Source organism: Lissotriton helveticus, chromosome 8, assembly GCF_964261635.1.
Source record: "Lissotriton helveticus chromosome 8, aLisHel1.1, whole genome shotgun sequence".
In the NCBI taxonomy this organism is placed as follows: Eukaryota; Metazoa; Chordata; class Amphibia; order Caudata; family Salamandridae; genus Lissotriton; species Lissotriton helveticus.
The window spans coordinates 252,614,420-252,630,462 of record NC_136069.1 but is presented as its reverse complement, the minus strand read 5'-3'; the positions used below and the strand labels follow the sequence as shown (position 1 = coordinate 252,630,462).

Here is a 16,043-nt window from a genome sequence, read left to right as displayed (position 1 = left end):
TAGAATATCCCCAGCCGCAAGACTAGATCTGGAAGATTTAAACAGCATTACTCCTGTGGGGCAGTAAGTGGCGCAATGCAGCTCCATGTTGCCTTCGACCACAATAGTAGCACCAGTAAAAGTAGCTAAAAGTATATTAACCCCTCCACTGCGTCGAACGTTCCGCGCTGGTGCGGAACGTTCTATTGCACTGGCGGGGCCGGAACGTTCAGCGGACGTGTGTAGTACTACCGAGGTAGTGCACACGACGTCCGCTGAACGTGCGCCGCACGGAAGGGGTTAATACCAAATGCCCAATTCACCATACCTTTTCAGCATCTTCTTCATCCAACATTTTTAGAAAGAACTACACTTTGTCCCCATTTCCATTAGTAAGTTTCATGAAACAACACTTATGACAAATGCAAGAATGATTTTAGTAAGAGAGGTCTTCTGGCCAAGGCAATTATATGCACATGTATATTTTATATGCCTCTGGTTATGCAAGACATTAAACACCGTCAACTTTACAGTTGCAAAATCTTTTTTATTGTAGACATCTTGCAATACAATGAAAATAAATATACTATTTCACATTATGATAATTCTTAAAGTGGCTGCATCTGCATCCAAAGACAGATTAGTTTTAAAATTGTATGCATTTGCACAGTTTAAAGAAACAACAAGGTTTACCTTTCCTCAAGAAAGGAAAGTGCGAACTGTGCCTTTAATTGTGCCTCTACAAATAGGGCACTTCCTAAGGGAAGGTGCACAATCCTTGCATACTACCAAATGGCCACATGGAATGAAAACAATTGAAACTTCTTTATCCATGCAGACTTTGCATGTTCTTTCTTCTTGCAACCGTCGCAGTTGTTCTTCCATAGGTAAACCTAAACACAAATGACAGGAATAAATCCCACAGAACACAAAACTGGCTGATAAGAGATGATGAAATCAAGAAAAACAATGTTTTTGTAGAGATTTCACACTGAGTTGTGGTAAGAAATGCTTAAATATTAGTTTTATTAGAATGTTGTAATGCGGGATTCTTCTTTGACACAAAGTGGTGTGGCACTAAACGAACATTCCAATTGTTTTCTTTTCTTCCGGACTGATTTATAAAATGTTGAACTCTGTGGATGGACCGTTTCAGTTTACAGTCGGCAAATGACATTATTCTTGTTAGACTTTCGTCTCACCTTATAGTGAAATGCTTATGAAATAAATAATTGATGAGAAAATGTAGAGGGTAAAAACGGCAAACGGGGTGATTATACCACATAATATTAATGGTGGACATTGATATTACGATCAGTTTGGATTGTAATTTTAGATTTCTTAGGTCCACAAGCTAACCTTACACAGTTGAAAAACTTTTGAAATAAATACAATGTAGTATTTCCACCTGCTTTTGCAAACTGAAAAAAAAATCCTTTAGGAAACTACCATCTACGATGTTCGCTGCAGATACCAAAATTATAGCTACATGCTAACTTATCTTCTCTTCACATGAAAGAATATTATTTAATTTGCTTGCATAAACCTGGAGAGGCCTACAACAATATATCAAAGGTGCAAGCTAAAACACTACTCTTAATTTGTTTTAACAGTTATCTTTTAGGTGAAGGCATTACTAAAAGAATAAGAAAATATAAACATTTTACCTGAAACATCTTCACTTGGTGTGTACTTTAGCGAATTTTCAACTACAACAAAAAAGAAAATGCGGAATATTTTATTTTTGAACACTTAACATTGTGCTTAAACTCTGCTAATGTGGTGAATAAAAATGTTATATAAAAACAAATATTTCATGTTACAAAGAAGCATTGTAAGTAAGCCATCAGGAAACACTTCATTCCCGCATGCAGGTGTCATAAGACTGTATCTGGTTTTCAAGTACAGCATCTACACCGCCGATACAAGTTAAACCAAATTCTTTAACTGATCACTGCCTAATTACTTTTAACACAAATCTGAATGCAAATATTCAAAGCTCAAAAACAACATACAACCAATACAAACCAATAAACATTCTAACTGGAAGTCTTCACCTGTCATTATTTCATGCTCCTCAACTAAACCTACAGATGTAATCAACCCTTTCCTGAATCTTTAATAACAGGCTCCTGTTCAACTTAAAAACGAAAACTCGGTTGAGAAGTCAGAGCAAAACTACATCAGCAGATAGAAAATCTGCAAAGCACACGTGAGAATATGTTAAAGGCTCGAAGGGTTAAAAAAAAAAAAGGCACAATGTTCAGAATCATTGAAGCTTCTCACCAAATTAATAAATCATATAAAACCAAAATCTAGAAACTAACTGAGCATGAAGCATTAAAGAATGCCCCTGTTCTGTCCTATTTCAAGATTATGATATTGCTATACTCACAATCTCCATGCCCCACAGACACGATTGCGGGAAGATGTTTGCCACTGGAGATCACTTTCGCTCTACTTACTGGGACAGGCAGCAACATTTAAAATGATGTTGCTTCCCCGGTTTATATACGCTTTTCAGAATACACCTTTCCCAGTTTCGGAGTCCTATTTTAGGGCAATAGAGGGGGAGGTTAGAGCCCTACTGTGTGAAGGAAACCCCTGCGGATAGCCACAAATAAATTGATACAGGGGTATGACGGAGCGATAGCGTTACCGAACGTACGAAAACTGGCAGTCATCAACCAATGGGCGCATCGACCTCAAGAAGAACCCGCATATCGGAGAGACAGATATGTCCTACGCCCTGAAGGATATGTGGGAGTGTTATATACTGTCCCTAAACACCTCCATCCTACGGGTCCATTGGATCGCACAGTTAAGTTTAGCACGAGGTGCATAGCATTTTAAGGTGGACAAATAAAATAACACATGCTACACAGTTATGGGATGTCCGGATTCGACAAGTGGGAACTCATAGGTATTTCCAGAGTGGGTGACCTGTGGTCGAGGGGAGGGGTGGTTCCATTCAAGGCAGGATCATCATCCGGCAGCTACGGAAACATTTAGAAACCTGCAAGTTAGACATGCTCTTCAGGCAGTCATCCCAAGAGAGGAGGAGCTTCCGGAAGCAACCCCACTAGAAGATAGGCTTTTAATAGACCATATGAACGGTAGAGCAATCTCCCTGACCTACCAGAAGCTAATCAACAACTCCCCGGACCCTTTCCTTCGTTTCCGTGAACAGTGGCACCCAGATTTGGGGGAAATAGCGGATGAGGACTGGATGGAGGCTATGGCCTTATCGGCGAGATTTAGACTGCTGCAGATTGATAATCCACAGATCCCATTTCTCCTGCAATACCCTAGTTAGGATGGGCAGGGGCACGGACACCGGCTGTCGCAGACAGTGTGGCAGAGAGGGTACTTTCTATCACATACTACGGGAATGCCTAGAGGTGACAGCTTTCCGGGAGGCAATCCTTCACTGTATGCAAGAGGTGTGTGGGGTGTAATTGGTACCATCGCCTAAAGGTGTCTTTTAAACATATGGGAAGCTATCAGCCTAACCAGCAAAGACGACGCCTGGGTTCACTTGGTGGACAACAATTGCGAAACGTTATATCGCCCGCTTGTGGGGAAGCCAACTGCACCAACTCTGAGACTGGGAAAAACATATGGACTGGTGCATGGTGGCAGAGTAAGCTGTATTTGAAATACGGGATTGTCCAACGAAATGGGAACACATTTGGGGCAAATGGAACATCTATCGTGGAAGTCAGTGTGAGGCCCCCCTCTGTGAGGCCAAGTGGTATAACAAGTTTGAGATATAATGCCTATGATGAAGGGGCTAATGGGATCAGGGATGGACTTCGTACTAACTGCAGTATTTTATTGGATTGTAATTGCATTTATATAGCGCATCCGTAACCCATAAAGGATTAGTGGTTAATTAGTATAGTGAAATATGAAAGTAATTTGAGTGGTGGATATGCCAGTACTGTAAACCTGAGTGCTAGATACACTGTTGATATCCTTGATTGCTCTGATAAAACTGCTGCTGAATACTTTGTAGTATTATCAAAAAAAGAGAATATAATATCGAAGATCTGGGCAGAAGTATAGTAGGAATCGGGTATACCACTCAGTGGTATGGTTCATCTTCCTAGCCCCCAAGCTACGTTTCCTTTATTTGTAGTTAATAGCCAGTCCACAAAGAGATCGAGACCACATTCCTCCCTCATTGCTTAGAAAACAGCATCAAAGAAGTGTTGTTAAATTTGGAATGTGCAGTATGGTAAGGATACTTTAGGGGTGGTCTCCTTAGGGGGCACTGCTCAATTGCACGTACAGTCTCAGTTTTAAAGTCAGTAACTATTTCCCTGGTGATTTTTGACTTTTAAAAATACAACCTTTCTGAAATCTTGGCTTTAAAAGCATTCCAGGATCTAAACGGACATCGACGAACTATCCTAACAATTAAAACGTGAAAAACATCTCAAGAAAGAGAACTGAAAATTTGCTTCAAAGGTTTTTGTATTGCTTTCAATGCACAGTCCAGTGTGAATTTTAGGATAAAAGATAGTGACCAAGGGATACATGGTGTCATGAATCAGACTATCAGAAGTGGTGTCCCAGGGGCCGGAGGCTACGCATATCCCATGAGGTACCTTAAATCTAGACTCTGCGAGTGCAATAGGGATGCAGTGGGACCAAGGTAATGTCAGAAACAGCAGGAACAAACAGGTTGCTGAGAATGAGTACAGTCTAATGCCAGAAAGGGCAGAAAACCTTTTGGGTTCCATATGTTTCACTTCTAAATCTTGAATACAATTGGCTCATGGACACCTCTGCAAGTTTTCAGTTGAGCCAGATGCATAAAATTCTCTGCCCGACCAGAAAAACTCAACCAGGTTTTGAAAGAGGTCCAAAAAGCGCCATCTGCTTGATCTACCAAGTTACCTCAAGAGAAGCTACAGTGTCTCAGGTGTAAAATCCGATCTGTGAAAGCCAGTGCAGCCACTGGCATTAACAAAACAAATGCTTCTTTGGTTGCCCTTTATTGGATACAAAAGCGAAGGCCCAACTCTCTTGGTAGCCTTAACAACCCATACTCGTAAGGTATGTTGATGAGCGTGAAGAGGTTTTGGAAAGGGGCGAGGATATGGTGGGCACTTCGCCTCTTAGGTAATGATGTCTGTTCCAAGCAGAATATCAGTTACAAGAGTTGTGGGTGTTGGTCTGTGTCACAGTGAACTCCAACCAGTTGCACTTTTACACTGTGAAGACAATATAGGATGTGCCGTTGGGTCACACAGCTACTCTTGCCATGCTATATAAGCATGTAAGGGCATGCCTTAGAATGAGTGGGCACTTAATACTGACTGCATTGGTACTTATATGAGGGCGTCTAGTCCTCTCTAAGCAAGCTTTGAGGCCAGAAAAGACCGGCATACAGAGATCTAGTTATTCCTCTTTCAATATGGTTATTAGGCCAAGGGGGCTTCTGGGAAAGAAAAAAATAGGTCACTTACCTGTAACTGCAGTTATCCAGTATAGGTCTCTTTCATAGATTCCCATGCTTGAATCATTCCCAGTTGTCAAAGTCGAAGTCCCATGGTACCATATTATAGCGTATGCTTTAACTTAGCATAGGCTAAAATGGCACTAGGCCAGGAAATTTAGCCTATATACGTGTCCTTTTTAAAACAAGCATTGGAAATGCAATCGGGCTCGGATTTATTTGAGTTGGAGCTAATGGCATTATAAATGGCAATGTGTTTTCGCCATGTGTTATGGAGTGTGTGCATGTGGTGTGTAGTGGAATTATGTGAGTTAGATTGGAATTGTAGCAATGGTGGCATGCTGTGCTTTACATGAATATGTTTAAAAGTAAAGTGTACCATACTGACATTGCTACAATAGTTAATTGTGCACTGACGGCTGGTGGTGTGTTGTGTGTGTGGTTGTGTGTGTAGTGGTGAGTGTGTGGTGGTGAGTCAGAGGGGGTGAGTGTGTGGTAGCGAGTGTGTTACACCAATGTGGCGCACTGGTGCCACTGCACCTGCTCCACCAATGGTAGCTACGCCTACGCCACACTGGTACCACTGCACTTGCTCCACCAAATATACTTACACCATACCGGTACCACTGCACATGCTGCACCAATGATAGCTACGCCACACTGGTGCCACTGCACCTGCTGCACAATCATAGCTAAGTAACACTGATAATACTGCACCTGCTACACAACGCCATCTACCACACACTGGTGCCACTGCACCTGCTGCACAATAATAGCTAAGCAACACTACCACTGCAACTGCTCCACCTATGGTAGCTACCACACACTGGTACCACTGCACCTGCTGCACGAAACTGGTACCACTGCACCTGCTGCACTAAACTGGTACCACAGCACCTGCTCCACCAATGGTAGCTACGCCTACGCCACACTGGTAACACTGCACCTGCTCCACCAAATATACGTACACCACACCGGTACCACTGCACATGCTGCACCAATGATAGCTACGCCACACTGGTGTCACTGCACCTGCTGCACAATCCTAGCTAAGTAACACTGATAATACTGCACCTGCTACACAACGCCATCTGCCACACACTGGTGCCACTGCACCTGCTGCACAATCCTAGCTAAGCAACACTACCACTGCACCTGCTCCACCAATGGTAGCTACCACTCACCGGTACCACTGCACATGCTGCACCAATGATAGCTACGCTACACTGGTGCAACTGCACCTGCTGCACAATCATAGCTAAGCAACACTACCACTGCAACTCCTCCACCAATGGTAGCTACCACTCACCGGTACCACTGCACATGCAGCACCAATGATATCTACACCACACTGGTGCCACTGAACCTGCTGCACAATGGTAGCTACCACACACTGGTACCACTGCACCTGCTGCACTCATAATAGCTACACCACACTGGTGCCACTGCCCCTGCTCCACTAATGATAGCTACACCACACCGGTGCCACTGCACCTGCTGCACAATCATAGCTAAGCAACACTACCACTGCACCTGCTCCACCAATGGTAGCTACCACTCACCGGTACCACTGCACATGCTGCACCAATGATAGCTACGCTACACTGGTGCCACTGCACCTGCTGCACAATCATAGCTAAGCAACACTACCACTGCACCTCCTCCACCAATGGTAGCTACCACTCACCGGTACCACTGCACATGCAGCACCAATGATAGCTACACCACACTGGTGCCACTGCCCCTGCTCCACTAATGATACCTACACCACACTGGTGCCACTGCACCTGCTGCACAACTGAAGCCACCGTCTATATAAACACAGCTGTAGTCAGTAAAGAAAACCAGATCTGCATTAAAAGAGGAAACGCGAGACACAGAACAAGCACGAACGCGCGCCACTCACTGCAGACTGGTGAACGCGCCCCGACCATCTGGATTCTATTACGGCGGCACCCTGACAGCTCCTAATTGAAATTTATAACACTCCCCTGCGCGCGTAACCACACAGATTATGGCGGAAGTGCCCAGAATGATTTACACATGGCCTATTGCGTGAAGGCTACTAGAAAGACAGCACACCGAAGACGAATCACTATGCAGATGGCAAAAAAAAGGAGTGAAAAAGCTCGCGCACTGAGGAATTTTTCCTGCAAGATTCAAAAGCCCTTAACAAAAGGAGCTCGGAGCTCCGCCCCCTGCTGACGCTGGGGGGGCGTAGGCTGAGCCCTAAAAAGGACCAAACTTTAACTATGACCCCCTCTAGAACACTCCCAAGAGATGCTGATTTCCTCAGATTTTCAAGCACAGGTGCGAATAATATCCCTAGTGATAAGGGGCGCCTCTCAGGGGAGGCGGGTGGGTCGCATTTACATTTATGAATGATACCAATACTGGATAACTGCAGTTACAGGTAAGTAACTTGTTTTCTTATCCAGTGTTGGATCTTTCATAAATTCACATGCTCGAATCAGAGAAGCCAGCAGTATTGTAGATAATGAAAATACTCTTAGAGGATGGTGGGTATAAAATTACACTTTGTAGCGGTTAATATGACCGGTTAAACAGATCATATGAACATATACAGAATGCTTATGTTGAGAACATAAGCATTTAAGACGTTTAGAAAATAATGCAAATAGAACAAAGAACTGTAGTGTACCATAACTTAAAACATTTGATTTGAAAATAAATAAACTCCTTTATTTAAAGAGACTCGCCTTATTGTAATAAATGGCGCAACACCGCCTGGCCTACGGCTGCATCGCTTCCTTGCGCCAATTCCAAGCAGTAGTAATGCATGAATGAGTGGGTGCTCTTCCACGTCGCAGCACGGCATAGTTTGTGCAGCAGGATGCCTGCAAACCGAGCACCAGAAGTGTCCATTGCTCTTGTTGTTAAGGGTTTGCCGCTTTGGAATGGCAGAACTGAGTTGTGATCATAGGCTTAGTCACTGCTGTGCCTTGACGACCTTGGCCATAAGCTACAACTAACTGGCCAGTCTTGCAAATTAGTTTAGTTCTGTGAAGGTAAAATTTTAGACAATGCTGGATGTCCAAAGTATGAGAGCTGCTCAGCCAGTATGGCTGGGTTTGGGAAAAAGTTCGAAGTATGACAGGCTCATTGAGGTGGAATTGAGAAGGGACCTTTGGGATGAACTTCGGGTTTGTCCTGAGAAGTATAGAATCATCTGACAAATGAAGAAAATATTTCTCAGTGGTAAAGGCCTGTATCTCACTAACCCTTTTAATAGATGTGAGGGCGAGGAGAAGGGCAACCTTCCATATGAAAAACAAATTCAGCCTTATCAATAGGTTTGAAAGGCTGCTTCATTAGTTGCAAGAGGACCACATTGAGATGCCATTCTTGAGGAGAAACTCGCACCGGTGGGAAAGCTCTGAAAAGTCTTGTAGAACAGAGAGATAGATATTGTACCGAGCGCCTGCACCTTGAAATTGCAGTAAGGTGACTTTGACTAATGAGTAAACTAGGTCCGACTTGGCCAGAGAAAGAAGATAAGGTAAGATCTGTTCCAGAGAAGCATGAAACGGGAGTAAGTTGTTTTGTTGACACCAGTGACTGAATATTTTCCACTTTACGCTGAAGGTTTTAGTCGTGACTTCCACTCCAGACTTGAGAGGATATCCCTTCACCCCCGAGTGATATCTAACTTCCGAAACTCATAGAAATCAGGAGCCATGCATGCAAGAGGAGAGAGGCTGGCTCCGGGTGGCATATTTGACTCTGTTTCAGTGTCAGGAGAGATGCCACTGGAGAAGCTCCAAAAAACAGTTTTGCCTGGGCCACTTGGGAACGATTAATAGGAGACGGAAGTGCTCCATCTTAATTTTGGGTATGACCTTCGGATTCAGTAGGAAGTGGGAGGGGGGGGAGGGAGGGGAGAATAAATATAGATCCTGGACCAGTGTATTTAAAGGACATGCCCCTGCAACCCTAGGAGAGGGAATTCACTGGTGAAGAATTGGCATTGCTGTGCGTTGAGAAGAGATCTAGCGCTGGTTTCCCCCACAAAGAGAATATCTTGTTCAGCTGATGGTGGTCCAGTTCCCACTTATGGCAACTGTCCTTGGTTCTGCTGAGAGCGTGATGTACACTCCGGAAACGTGCTCGGCTTTCAAGGAGATTCCGTGGGCTGTGAGCCAACCTCATAGCTCGTGAGCATCTGGAGTTAGTATTAGATTTAGAGTTCCTCTCTGTTTGTTGATATAATACATGTGTGACCTATTGTTATTATGGACCAGCTCAGAGGAATTTGCGGTCCTTAGGAGGAAAACCTGCAGTGTGAGAAAAATGACCTTAAGCTTCAAGCGGTTTGCGTTGAGAGACCTTGGACTTGTGGACCACTTTCCTTGGATCTGAAGGTTCTGTAAGTGGCCTCCCCAGCCCGCCATAGAAGCATCCATGGAGATGATGAAATCTGAGACCAGTGGTAGGAAAGTGAGGCCTTGACAAAGATGTGGTTTGTGGGACTGCCATGCCAGTGTGTGTATGATCTGCGGACTAATGAGGTTAAGTCCTCAAAGGACCTTTCTGACTATATCCATAGGAGTTGCAGTTACTCTTGTAATGGCGCACATGTTGAGGCACACCAATGGGACCAAACTTAGGAGCTCATTATGTTGGCGGGCGGTCTCACCAGTGCAATTAAGATGCGCCCGCCACTATGGCGGGCACATCCTGGCTGCAACACCATCTGCAATATCAAAAGAGCATGCACAGCATTTTCCTGCACCACGTGGTGCCTGCCACTTGGTGCATGGAACTGCATGGTACCCCCCAGTGCACTCCCCCCCCACACACAGAGGGGGACAGCAACAGGCCCCCAAAGCCTGTCTCCGCCTGTTTTTTTGCGGCAGGATATCTGCCGCAAAAAGACAGCTCGAAAGGGATAGCGTAATCCCTACGGCGGTGCCTGCACGGCACCGCCGCAATGTTGCCCTGGCTCCGGGTTCTGCAAGGCGGGCGGAAAAGGATTGCCTTGAGGAACCATGGCGGATGGACTTTCCGTCCACGCGGTAACATTGGGATTCCCACCGCAATCCTAATTTGGAGGTGGGAATTTTCTGTATGATGGCGGAAGGACTGCCCCCGCCGGCACCGGGTATTATGGCACTAGATATTATGGTACTGTTGGACTCCCACTTTGACGCCAGGGAACGATTCAAGCATGTGAATCAATGAAAGTTCCAACACTGAATAAGGTCTATTTACTGTGGTTGAAAAGTTTTGCCTCAGGAAAGAGGCAAATAAAGAAATTTGATCACTCCTGTTCTTCAGAGCTCAAACTGAAACAGAATCAAAATGAGCACAAGTGCACACAAGCTGCTGGTTAACCAAGTACTGCACCTTTAATGTTACATTAAGTTTACAATCTTCAACAGATGTGACACTGAGTCAGTAAGCCAAATATCAGCGGGGTTCCAGATTCCATTGACGCAGGGAGTTACCCAAAATTAAAAAGGAAGCACAATACTCCATCTACTTTATAAAAAGTCCAAACTCTTTGAGCGGACATGAGCAAGTAAAGGGGAGGGTGTCCCAGAAGATGGCCCGTGCAGGGCCAAGTGCGCTCTTGAGCTTCAAATGTAACTCATCATGTTGTTAAAACGTTTTCTGTTCTACTTGTGTTCACTAAGATCATCGCATGAAGCCCAGTTCCTAACAGGTGAGTTAAAAGCCTAAGAAAAGGCAAAGGGTCCCCATCCTGAAATCAAATAAACAATTGGGTAATGCCAGCGTCCAATATTGTAGGACACTAAAATACATCAAAGAGTTCATTTTCTTAACTGCTACAAGTCTATTTGATGAGAATGTATATATATATATATATTTAATTTATAAATAATTTATGTTGCTTAGTGAGAGAGAATGAATAACATATTTATTCTCATTCTCGCTCACTAAGCAACACCATAAAGCAATATTTTCAACCCACTTTCATGAGCAATTCTGTAGCTGGTATTGGTCCTTTAAAATGGTGCCCCACATGTATTATATATTGCATAGCTGACTTTCCCCCCCCTCCCCCAACATTGAAAACAGTAAGAATAGTTTTCTGTTAAAGAAGCACATTAAACTCACCAAAGAGATCTCTGTACAACAGTGGATCACATTCCTTCAAACAATTTCGGAAAATAGTGGCTGCTGCATCACCTTTGACTAGAATCATATCTATAAGTTCTCGTGCTTGAAGAACAGTCTGAGTCTTCTGTTTGATGATATCATGCTCAAACTCATTTATAACACGTGCTGATAACAAGCTTTTCAGAATGGGAAGTACACTGGTTAGACGCTGAAATAAAGCCATTCGATTCTTCCGGATCAAAGACAAGTCATCTACAAAAGCAGAAAGAAAATTTGCTGTGAAAGATCATTTAAATCATTTTGCCAGCGGCTTAGTTCAAATTCGGTATACAATAAAGTGATGGATGTAATGCTGGAATTAGTCCCAGCCACTGTTAATTACCCAGGCCGCATCCCAATCCATTGTTCTTTTGTACACTATGTCACCTCAGTTTGGACCAAGCTATATGCAAATCAGTCTTGTCCTACTCCAATCGGAACAGTCCAGCCTGAACGGACAAGCCAGGTCCTCCCTGAACCGGAACACAAGCCACTCAGGACCGGTTCTGCCCTAGTTATAGGCTCATCAGCCGGGTACAGCTTGGTTCTAGTGCCAGTGTGCACAGGACCCACATATGGGCAAACCCATTACACTTAAGGCGACACAAAGTACACAAAAAAGTGATGGATGGAATACTTGAATTAATCTCAGCCAGTGGTAATTACTCAGGCAGCATTCCAATCTATCAGTATTTTGCACAGACGTGGGTCCTGGGCTCACTGTGATACTGGAACCAAGCTATGCCTGGCTAACTAGGGCGAAACTAGTCCTAGGTTGCTTGTGCTCAGGTTCAGGGAGGACCTTGCCTGGCAGTTCAGGCTGAACTGTTCCCCTGAGGAGCAGGGTCAAGACTGGTTTGCACATGGCTGGGTCCAAAGTGAGTTGGCATGGAGGGTGAAAATTGATGTATTGGAATGAGGCCCGAGTGATTGCCAGTGGCTGAGATTAATTCTAGCCTACCATCCATCAACATGCGGTTTTCGCATTGGACACCCTAAGTGCTCCGAGTACACACAAACCTGGGTTCCGTGCTCACTGTGCTACTGCATCCAAGCAATGCCTTGCTGAAGAGCACTAACTAGGGCAGAACTGGTCCTAGGATGTTTTTGTTCCGGTTAAGGAGGACCTGGCCTGGCAGTTTGGACTGGACTGTTCCCAAGACTGACTTGCACATGGCTGGGTCCAAAGTGAGGTGGCATGGAGGGTGAAAATGATAGAATGGAATGTGGCCCGAGTGACTGCCCATGACTGAGATTGATTCAAGCTTTCCATCCATCACCATGTTTTTTTGCATTAGATCAAATACAGGGCATCTGAAAAACAGTCCTAATGCACGTTTGAACAGTTTGTTGTGTCTACAGCAGCTTTTCGATATATTTGTTCCCAGTAAGATGGTGCTATGATGCACCAAACATTGGTTAGGAAATTACTTGTTCTCTAAGAAAATCCACAGGTCGCTGCCAACAACAAAACTACTACCTTATTTCTGTTTCCTCAATGCTTGTTGCAAGACAGCATCGGGCTTCCACTTTTCAATCAACTTAGATGCGTTGGCTGGCCAAGACAGAATTCAAGAATCATGTTTGTTAAAGACCACGAAAGTCTATACACAGACCTGAAACACGTCAGTGTAACTAAGTGCTCCTCTATAGACGTTCTATTGGAAATGCATTATTTTTATTTCGTTAAATGTTCCTTTTAAGATATAACTTTTTAGTTCCCCGTTCTGGCTTTGACATAATTTCTCCACCCCTTAATATTTTAAATCTCTCATGCTCCCTTATGAAATAGAAAAATCATTATTAAATTACCGTATATAATTTCCTCTGCTTTCCTCTCACGCTCTTCTTCAACTTTCTCATCTTCTGCAGTTAGCAGATCAGACACAAGTTCATTCACGGTCTTATAATTTTCATCGGTTGCCAGGATTTTACTCTGCACAGTCTGCCTCACAAGTCTTCTGCTAAAGCCCATCTCCAATGCAGCTTGAACAACAGGTGTGTTCATCATTATAGCATCCTCTGTGTTGTTTTCCCCAGGATCCAAATGAAAAACTGTTTAGGGTTAAAATAATTATTACAAAGGTCTTCCCAATTATAGAGACAAAACCATCCATTATATTCTTTGCTGTGAACTTAAATACTTATCACTAAATATTCATGAAGTCCGAAATAGTGAGCTTCCGAGAATGCTGCACAATGTACGACTTTTGTTTAACCACTTTTTTTCGTTTGTTACTCTCATTAAAAATGGCAGACACTGGAACTCCCTCAAAGGCTAGATAAGATGCAGAAGATCATTCTCATGATCGGATACAAGACTTGTAAGTTCCACCAAAGTACAGTTGCAGAGGCTTAATACGAAGATTTTTTAATGTACAAAAGGGATTGAATTTCTTTAGCAAATCTCACTAACTAAATCACAGTTCCTAAAATAGAATGAACTTAAAACAAGTAACCAAATGTACGTACTTGGCCTCTCTGTTTCATCGACAGGGGTGTCAGAAGTCGAATACAACTGAAAACAAAAAAGGCAAGGTAAAAAAGTTATTCGGTTTTTAAAAACAAATTGCATGCAGTTCTGCTACCAAGCTTAAGCCCCAAAAACACACTTTATTAATCATCAACTCATATTTTAATTCATGACCATTATTTACATAAGGCATAAACTCATAAAATTAACCCCTTGGCTGTGGCACGGATTCCGCCGCGGCGCTTGGCGTGAGCGTGGTGCTTCCACGCTCGCGACGGAACCCCGCCGTCATAAGCCACGGGCGGCGAGTGCTCATGACTGCGTGGTTCCGTCACGGCCCCGCCTGCTCACTAATTCGCTCGCACAGGCTGGGAATCAATGCCGCGTGGGCGGAGCAGCCTGCTCATGACGGAACCATGCCGTCACGAGCACATGGCGCCCGTGGCTCATGACGGCGTGGTTCCGTCATGAGCAGGCAAAGGGTTAACGAGGGTGTATTAATAGGAAATACACTATATTTTTTTTTACCTAGTCTCTCACTTGTCATTCTGTAGTTCCATATAATGTATGAACTGTAAGGTGCATACAGGTCAGTATAGAAATGTAGAATTTTTATGGGAGGAAAAGAAACGTTTTTTTTAGCTTGGGTTTTCATTTGCAGGTCAAAGAGTTGTCTGGACTGAAGCAGGTAGACACCACCCTATGCTCGACCATTTCTGATGCCAAATTAAGAGAAATAACCTTAATTCTGATTCTCTCGAGTGTTTCCAGGTGGCAGGAGGGCTGTTTATAAATGGAGTGAAGATATCCATAATGGGGGGTGGGCGTAGTATAGACGCTGAGGGGAATGGCCGCTGCTCTCAGAGGCTCCAAGTCGGCGTAGGAAGCCGAGACTCCTCTGGGTGCATACTGCTGTTTTGAAGGTCGCGGAGCCGCATATTCCGAAACCGGAATTCCTCCTGTATGACCTGGCATCAACGAGGAGAAGCGGGGTGTGCTCGCAATATGTTTTCCTGGCATTGTATTACGACTGCAGCTCGTCCCGAAGTCGCGGCCGCCACTTTGAGCATTTGAGGCTCTCTGGGCTTCCCGCACCTATTTACCCATGTATCTCGCCCTAAAATGACTCAACGTTTTTTGAGGACTTTAAGTAACCAATCTCCTTTTCTTCACGTTGCCTCCTGATTTATACGGCATTTGGTCTAATTTTGGCGTCTTTGGCAGTTTTTCTTCTTTCCTCAGCAATGAATGTCATCTCCCTGGCCACCATTTTAGATTTAATTTTTTTTTCGTTTTTCCACTGGTTTCACTGGATTACAACAATGTGGTTCTTTGCTTTTTCATGACTTACGAATTTATATGCGCTTGGGTGATTGAAGGCTTCACTTAACATATATTACCTGAATTTTTGCCTTTTTCTCAAACCTTTCCATTAAATTTTGGCACGCCATTCCAGGGTCTTGTGAGCTTCTCCTGATATTTTTCTCCAATCTTTTTACGAGGACAATGGCCCGCTCTAACCAAAATAACACTCAACTTATTAGCACTACCTGCGTGCTTGTAGAGGACAATAATCCTTTCAGTGTGCTACAGGAAACTATGGATGACGCATCTACTGAACCTACTGGTCTCAAGGGCTCCTCTCCTGCTATTTCTCGACCAGGCGCTAAACCCAACTCTAAAGTACCTTCGGTATCAGGAAAACGAGTGAAAACAAATTCTCCTTCTCCCACCAACACGCCCTCTTCTATTTCTATGGAACTTCTTCTTGAAGAAATACGCTCACTTAAACCGTACATGGCCGAAACGAATGTTCGACTTCAGAGTCTTGAGGATAATTGGTCCCATACTGAGCAACAAGAGGCAGATCTTCAGAAGAAACGGTCCTCAGTGCAGGCAATCTCTGACCAGGTTCCAGGAATGCACAAAGAAATACAATCACTCAAACAACAGATTGAAAATTTGGAAAACCGCAACAGA

General features: G+C 43.9%; 1 protein-coding gene across 1 annotated transcript in view; it reads right to left on the bottom strand.

Moving 5' to 3' along the window:
* Positions 1–505: 505 nt before the first annotated feature.
* Positions 506–16,043, bottom strand: part of LOC144772576 (inhibitor of apoptosis protein-like) — a 92,240-nt gene continuing 76,702 nt past the window's right edge. Inside the window, exons 5-9 of the mRNA XM_078657004.1 lie at positions 14,063–14,108; positions 13,403–13,645; positions 11,549–11,803; positions 1,647–1,688; positions 506–872 (exon numbers count right to left, since the gene is read on the bottom strand). Coding sequence (XP_078513130.1) covers positions 679–872; positions 1,647–1,688; positions 11,549–11,803; positions 13,403–13,645; positions 14,063–14,108 — 780 coding nt within the window. The 3' untranslated portion in view covers positions 506–678. The remainder of the gene's footprint in view (positions 873–1,646; positions 1,689–11,548; positions 11,804–13,402; positions 13,646–14,062; positions 14,109–16,043) is intronic.